The sequence below is a fragment of the Plasmodium gonderi genome (genome assembly GCF_002157705.1).
Source record: "Plasmodium gonderi DNA, contig: Chr05, whole genome shotgun sequence".
NCBI classification, from domain to species: domain Eukaryota; phylum Apicomplexa; class Aconoidasida; order Haemosporida; family Plasmodiidae; genus Plasmodium; species Plasmodium gonderi.
The window spans coordinates 867,365-875,345 of record NW_021628930.1 but is presented as its reverse complement, the minus strand read 5'-3'; the positions used below and the strand labels follow the sequence as shown (position 1 = coordinate 875,345).

The following is a 7,981-nucleotide window of genomic DNA, read 5'->3' as shown; positions in this document are numbered from 1 at the left end:
TGTGCTTTAGTTTGTTGTGAGGCGTATGAAATACGTTTTCTTCTTTGTTTACTCCTTTGAACTCCCTTTCACTTCTTTTCACTCCTTTCCACCCCTTTTTTTTACTTCTTCTCTTTCTTGTATTAAACCCTTTGATTGCACTTCAACTAATTGTTTATCTGTTTATCTTCTTCTCTCTAACTCTGAAATTCGTCGACTTGACCCCTCATATGGATGTTGGGCATTGGGGAGGATTTCGGTTGGCTTTCTCGTGTGCATTTGTTTTCACAAAGGAGGGAAAAAGAAAAAAAAAAAAAAAAAATAAAAATAAAAAAAAAGAGGAAATGAATTTTATTTCTTCTAGGGATATTGTGTATTACTGTTCTGTTTTTATTGGATATGCAGTGCATACGTCCACGTGCACATGTCTGCAAATTGTTCCCTTTGCCCACTTGATGTTTTTCCCGCTTTATGTTTTCTGCCTTTTATTTGCTACTTTTGCGTCCTATTTTTTTGACCTATTCTTGTGACCTATTTTTTTGGCCTATTCTTGTGACCTATTTTTTTGGCTTATTTTTTTGGCCTATTCTTGTGACCTATTTTTTTTTTGGCCTACTTTATTTGCTTTTCTTGTTCGCCCTCTCTCGAGCCCTGTTCATGTTACTCCTACAATTCTTCTTATCCTCTCTGTGTTGTTTATTTTTTGTTGAAAAGAAAAAATCCAATGCAAAATAGACATTACAAATAAAAGGTAAATTGGCATACTTTTTTTTTTTTTTTTTTTATAACTTGTAACTTTTTAGAAAACATTTTGTTTTTATCGATTGTGCTGTCTCTTCCCACTTTAAGTTCTTATCGATATGTATTCTGTAAAGTGGAGAAGAAACTTCAGATTTACACGATTTGTTTGATATATATGTTGAATCTGCAGAAACACATTCCACTCAGTTTCTTAATTAATCGTTTTTATTTTTATTTTATTTATTTTATTTTTTTCTCATGTACGGATTCAAATTTATGGCACATGAATGTGTGTTTAAACGTGTGCTCCCCCCACTTTGTAAATGCACATTTGTGTGGACCGTGGTAACAAAAAAAAAAAAAAAGTAAAATAAAATAACTTAAAAAAGGATAAACAAATAAATTAAAAAAGGATAAACAAATATATTAAAAAATGATAAACAAATAAATTAAAAAAGGATAAACAAATATATTAAAAAAGGATAAACAAATAAATTAAAAAAGGATAAACAAATATATTAAAAAATGATAAACAAATATATTAAAAAATGATAAAAAAATATATTAAAAAATGATAAACAAATATATTAAAAAATAATAAAATTAGATAAAAAATAATAATACTGCCACTGTCACTAGCACTGCTTACAATAAGAGTGTAAATAAAGCTATCACCGGGTGCAACGTCTATAACTTCATTTAGAAATGCATTTCACTCAAGTGAGAAGACGTACAAAGGTGGAATTGCATGGAATCTTGGTTTGTTGCAAATTATTTGATATGCAAATACATGACACGGGGGAAAATGTTTACATAGCAGTTCTAAATGAAGGGCATTTCTTAGGGGAGCAAATAAAATACAGGTGCGCTAGTTACTCTCCCTTGTATATGGGATACATGCACAGTTGTTGCAATACACGATATTGGCATAACTAACGAGGATGAAGAGGTTAGTGTAATCCCTTCTGGTACTACCTGTCCAGCTTCACGCTGCAAAAATTGCTTCACCCAACAGTTCTCCTAAAACCTCTACATTCGCTTCTCCAGATTGAATTTTCCGTTGAGCGAAAATGTGCAGAAGCTATTTATGGACTTACATAAATCTAGTCCATTTTAATTTATGCTCATGTGTGTTTTCACAAGTTTTCGGAACAACAAAAAAAAAAAAAAAAAAAAAGGAAAAGGAAAAAAAAGGAAAAAAAAAAAAAAAAAAAAAAAAGGGAAGGAAATTAGGGGAAAAAAAAAAAAAAAAAAAAAAAAAAAAAACACACATACACGTACACAAAATCGAGTGGAATAGCAAAATAAGGCACGCGAGATGGAAATAACAAATTATGAGGGAATGAAATGGAAAAACGATACATGCTACCACACAAAATAAGATGCAGATACTAAAACACAAGGTGCTACAGAGTCAGGTGGTGTTATAGTAATGGCTAAAGTTGGCCATAAAGGAGGGGAGAGTGTCAAGTTTTTTTTTTTGGTCAGCCCAAAATTTTCATGGGTGCTAATGCAAAATAAAAAGGCTTGCACTCTTTTGGGGTTCTTGTTGTGAAAGAATTTTTTTTTTTTTTTTATTCTCACAATCCTGTGTGTTCATAACGTCTGTATGTGTTTGTGAATGTATATTTTAAACACAAGCACGTTTATGAATATATTATTTATATATATATATATATATATATATATATATATATATATATATCGTACTGTTTTCATACGATATTTCTGCCCTTCGCTCCTCTTTTACATTCGTGCGAATATGTAAATTAAGAGGTGTGGGACAGGAAAAAAAAAAAAATTTTTTTTTTTTTTTTTATCTCCCCTCATGTACTTGTGGTTCTGTATTTTTATGCAAAAAATTGTTATTTGTTTTTATTTATTGTTTCTTTTTTTAGTGCTAAGAACAAAGAAGAAGGAGAAGTAGAAAAAGAAAAAGAGGATGGAAAAAAAAAATAAAATAAAATAAAAAAACTCATATGGGCCTTATCTCTTCTCTCGACATGTAGCTGTGTTCTTAATTATCATTTGCTGTGAGATACCCTTCCCCTTTTATATTTTATGCACTGTGTGTGTTTTTTTTTTTTTTTTTTTTTTTTTTTATTATATATTCTTTAATTCAGTAGTTGTGATTTTTGTAGAGGGTGGGTAACACAGTCCTGATAAAAAAAGTGCTATCTTCCTCGTAGAGTTTATTTCGATTTTATTTTACCTTATTTTTCTGTATTTTCTTTCTTTTAAAAAAAAAACTACCAACGTTACTATAATACATGAAACGCTGTGCCATCATATATATATATATATATATATATATATAACATATGCATCATTTACATGTATACAAGAGTAAACAAGTTCCATGCTTTAGAGTGTATACACGTATGTTTTATTTTTCTTAAACTCTTTTTTTTTTTTTTTTTTCCACGGCGTTTTCTATATGTCATCCTATCATAAGATTTTAGTTCAGCTATATGTTTTCATTTTTTTATTTTCTCATTTTTTTTACGTTTTTACTTTTTCATTTTTTTTACGTTTTTACTTTTTCATTTTTTTTACGTTTTTACTTTTTCATTTTTTTTACGTTTTTCCCTTTTTTATTGTGTTTTATTTTTTCCCCTTTTTATTGTTTTATTTTTTCCCCTTTTTATTGTTTTATTTTTTCCCCTTTTTATTGTTTTATTTTTTCCCTTTTTTATTGTGTTTTATTTTTTCCCCTTTTTATTGTTTTATTTTTTATTTTTTTTCCATCCCCATTTCACAACCCTTTTTTGCTGCACCTCCACCTCCAAGTGGATTTGAGAGAAACCCCAATTTGTAGCCCCATCGCGCATATGGCATCCTTTTGAATTAAAATTATTGTTTTTATTCAAAACGGAAAAAATATGTATATATATATATATATATATATATATATATGGCATACATATACAATTACAGAACATATTTTCCATTTTAGTCTTTACATAAATTTTGTGTGATCCCACAAATGGGGTTATAAATCTGTGTGTGCAAATAAGTACTCTCGTAACATAAGAGGTAGCACATGTATATGCACATACATCCAAACAACAAATATATCTTTACCACCACTCCCTGTCCAATATTGTTAAAAAATCATTTGGTAAAAGTGGACAGTTACATGAACTTCCAAATGGAGCTATTCTTTTCGTCCATTTATATCACGTCGCCAATGTGCGATTGCGTGGATGCATTTAGAAAATGAATTTTGCAACTTCACTTCTAAGTGGTCTCTCCAGTTCACCACTAAGCTGCTTAGTCATTTCTAATCTGCTTAGTCATTTCTAAGTGGTCTCACCATTTCACCACTGCACCCCTGAATTTGCCCAACGAATATGTGCCCAAGCATTCTGACACATAATATGAAGCAAGGATAATATTCTCAACATCGAGACATACAAAAACATAAGAGTCAAGTAAATCTTCCACTCAGCGAAAATGTGTATTATAGAATAAGAGATATAAGGAGAGAGAAAAAGAATTAGAAAATAGCAACGTAAGTCATTGAATTAAGCGAAAAAGAGGAGCAAAAAAGAGGAGCACAAAAGAGAAGCGAAAAAGAGAAGCGAAAAAGAGAAGCGAAAAAGAGGAGTGAAAATATTTTTTAAAAAAATGCAACCAGATGTGATATCATTTCCCCATAACCCTAAAAAAAGAAAGAAAAATTAAAAATACAAATTCAGTCGTATAAAACGTACAGCAATGCCAAGTTAATCCTAAACACATTTCAAGTTCCATATAATTCATCTTTCTGTGTATGACACTGCATTGTATTGATCTTTTTTTTTTTTTTTTTTTTTTTTTTTTTATTTTCCTGCTTCTTATAAAACCGAAAGGAAAATAAATAAAAACTTAGGCAGAGAGGAAAAAAAAAAAAAAAAAAAAAAAAAAAAAAAAAAAAAAATAAAATTAAAAAAAATTCATCCGTAAAAAACTTACGGCATTCCAAATTTAATCTAAAAACCATTTCAATTTCCATAAATTTCTTCTTTTTGTTTTTGCTTTGCATTTGTTTTGATTTTTTTTTTTTTTTTTTTTTTTTTTTTTTCTATTTTCCTGCTTCTTATAAAAACAAAAAAAAAAAAAAAAAAAAAATAAGGAAAAAAAGAAAAAAAAAAAAAAAAAAAAAAAAAAAGCTAAAATATATAAATTTGCATGAACACAGGTTGTGAGGTTTGGAAAAAATGAAACTACGATCGAACAGAGTAATTTATAGACTCATCACAACAAATGAGCAAGCTTATTTTAAAAAGAATTTCTTCAGCTGTTTCAAGGCTGGAAAATGTATTAATGACAGACCCTATGATGTACGAGGTAAGCAAATTTCCATATTTGTAAATACAAATTTGCATAAATGGAAATATGAAACAAGTGAAGTTCAAAGGATAAGGAACACCAGATATGGATCTTTTGACCACCATTACCATGGGTTCCAAGAGAGAAAAGTTTTAGACGTAGCCAATAAGTTCTTCTCAAGAAAAGAAAAAATTCATTTTGATACAAAAAATGTAAGAAAAAAAATATTCACTACAAAGGTACAAACCGATAAAGATATAAGAAATGACTCACAGACACATACAAATGAAGAAAGTACATGCTTTTCCCAACACAATAGAACTAATCACAATGATGAAATGGAAAATACAAATGGAAAATTTTCCAAAGGTGTCGACTCACCTACAAATGGCACTCACCACACGAACGGTGTTAGCTGCATGAAAGAAGAACATGTAAACATGATACAAATGATGAAGAAGAAAAAAATAAAAACGGCTGAAAAGGAAGAAGGGAAAATAATAAGAATGTGCAGCAAAGGAGCTAATGGAATGAAATTAATTTTTTCTTTTTTTAAAAAATTTGGAAAACAAATGAAAATTATCATTTTACAACCATCTATGTTAAAAGTATATTATAGTGATTTGAAAAAGAATATAAAGCATACAGTAGTGTGGGTAAAAACAGGAGTGCTTCTTTTCCTAACGAATATGAAAATTTCGAAAAATTTAATTATAAAAAGATTAAAAGGACATAGATTGTCTTATTCAGAATATAAATTACTAATCAGAACAATGAATGATATGTTTAAATTGATTCCATTTTCTTTTTTTATAATTGTTCCATTTGCTGAATTTTTACTTCCTTTATTTTTAAAAATATATCCCAATTTATTACCTTCCACTTTTAAAAATAATGATGATAATTTTATGAATATAAAAAAAAATTTGTATGCAAAACAGCAGCTAGCCAAATTTTTGCAACAGTTAATTGAAGAGAAAGAAAAACAACTAAATGAAAATATAGGAATCGATTCAGAAAAAAAAAAACAAATATTAATCAAATTTCATCAACAATTAATTAATAAAGATGAAAAAGATATAAACCCATTTTTGAGCGTAGCAGATACATTAAAAATAGCAAAAATATTTAAAGAAGATTTTGTACTTGATCAAATGAACCTCAAGACATTACAAACTATTTGTCATTTGCTGGGACTCAAACCATATGGAATACATTACCATGTTGTGTTACAATTGAGACATCATTTTTTGCGATTACAAAGAGAAGACAGAGAACTGATATATGAAGGCGTAGATAATCTAAAAAAAAACACATTAATAGAAATATGTAAAGACAGAGGTATGAATTTTAACACCACAGAAAAAGAAATGAAACTCCAAATACAGCAGTGGTTAGAGTTAGCCAGCATTAAAGAAGTACCATACATTTTACTTCTGTATATTCGATGTGTCGTTGTTACACATGCTATTATGGATATACAAGATGAAAATAAGGTTAACAGTGCGACAAGTGAAAAAGACACAAAGAACTCGAATATGGATGACAAACAGAAGCTCATACAAGAAGCCAAAGAAAAATTGGATGATTTAAAAATGAAGGAACAGGAAATTAAAAAAAATATTAATAAAGAAACTAACGAAGAAGAAGTTCTTCCACAGCACAGCGAAAATAAAATCAAAATGGATTTTCTCAAAAAAAACAAGTACCTTCAGAATGAACTCAACATGTTGAAACAGATTTGCGATTTGCAGCACACGTAAGGGGACCCCCATCACCACCACTACCACTCCCAGAGTGCACGGGCGGTTTAGAAATATCACGCTTGGTGGAACTGTACAACTTTGCATCTGACAGATCTCATCTGTTGTTGCGTGTAATTGAGAGAAGTTTCCATTATCATCTTCTCCCACATGGATCTTACTACACCAATTGCTCCATTTCAACCTTTGTGTGTATTTCAAAATTTTTGTAATTCTTAGGGAACTGAAAATCGCTTTTACATCTTTAACAGACCTTGCGGAGAGGAAGCAGTCATGTAAAAAAAAAAAAAAAAAAAATTATCTAGCGAGGGTGAAAGTCCTCACTTGAATTATTCTATACACACTTGAGACCCATCTGTTAATGATTTCCATTGCTTTTTTCCCACAGATGACATCAACGAAGTAATAAAAAATATGTCCCAAAGACTTCTAGACATAGAGAAGCATATAAGCGAATTGAATGCACACAAGCAAGTAGAAATGGTAATTCTTCTTACATCACGTTTTTGAATGGATGGAAAACAACATGGTTGCGTGTTTTTCGTTAATAGATTTGTTCATTTCCCACAATGCAAAATTGCAAACCGTCCATTCGTCTTGGCACTCTGATTTGTACTCACATTCGAATTTTTATTTTTTTATTTTTTTATTTTTTCTTGTATTCCTCCCTGTCCTAGGATGAATATTTCTACCCAGAAGAAGAAAAAGCCGATGACGTGGTGGATGTAAAGAACTAAATTAAAATGGAATACTAATAAGAACAACACATATAAATGTGTGTATACATGCAGAATTATGCCCTCCATATCAAAACGATTGAAATGTTTTTGTTCAATTGCAATATTACCCCTTTTTTGCTATTTTCAATTATTTTTATATTTTTTTTTTTTTTTTTTTTTTGTACTCAACACTGTTTTAATGTTGAGCGGTGTGATTTTCCTTGCGTTGTTGCTTCACCAAGTTGCTTATTCGGTGTGTTTATTTTTGCACTCATATTTAACTACATGTTCGTTTATATGTGCTTGCAAATGAACATGTGTACACATTTGATAACACTCAAAAAGTGCTGATCTCAACCAAGGGGGGGAGGCAAAAAAAAAAAAAAAAAAAAAGGAAAAGAAATAAATAGGCACATGTGTAGGCACATATATAGATAAAAAAACAAATGAAAAAAAAAAAAAAAA

General features: G+C 29.6%; 1 protein-coding gene across 1 annotated transcript; it reads left to right on the top strand.

Moving 5' to 3' along the window:
- Nucleotides 1-4,922: 4,922 nt before the first annotated feature.
- On the top strand, nt 4,923-7,534 carry PGO_052070 (hypothetical protein, conserved; the record flags this gene model as incomplete). The annotated part of the gene is made up of 4 exons (XM_028686585.1): nt 4,923-6,793; nt 7,017-7,072; nt 7,186-7,280; nt 7,475-7,534. 4 exons carry the CDS (start codon nt 4,923-4,925, stop codon nt 7,532-7,534), a joined length of 2,082 nt encoding a protein of 693 aa, XP_028542386.1.
- Between the last annotated feature and the right edge of the window lie 447 nt (nt 7,535-7,981).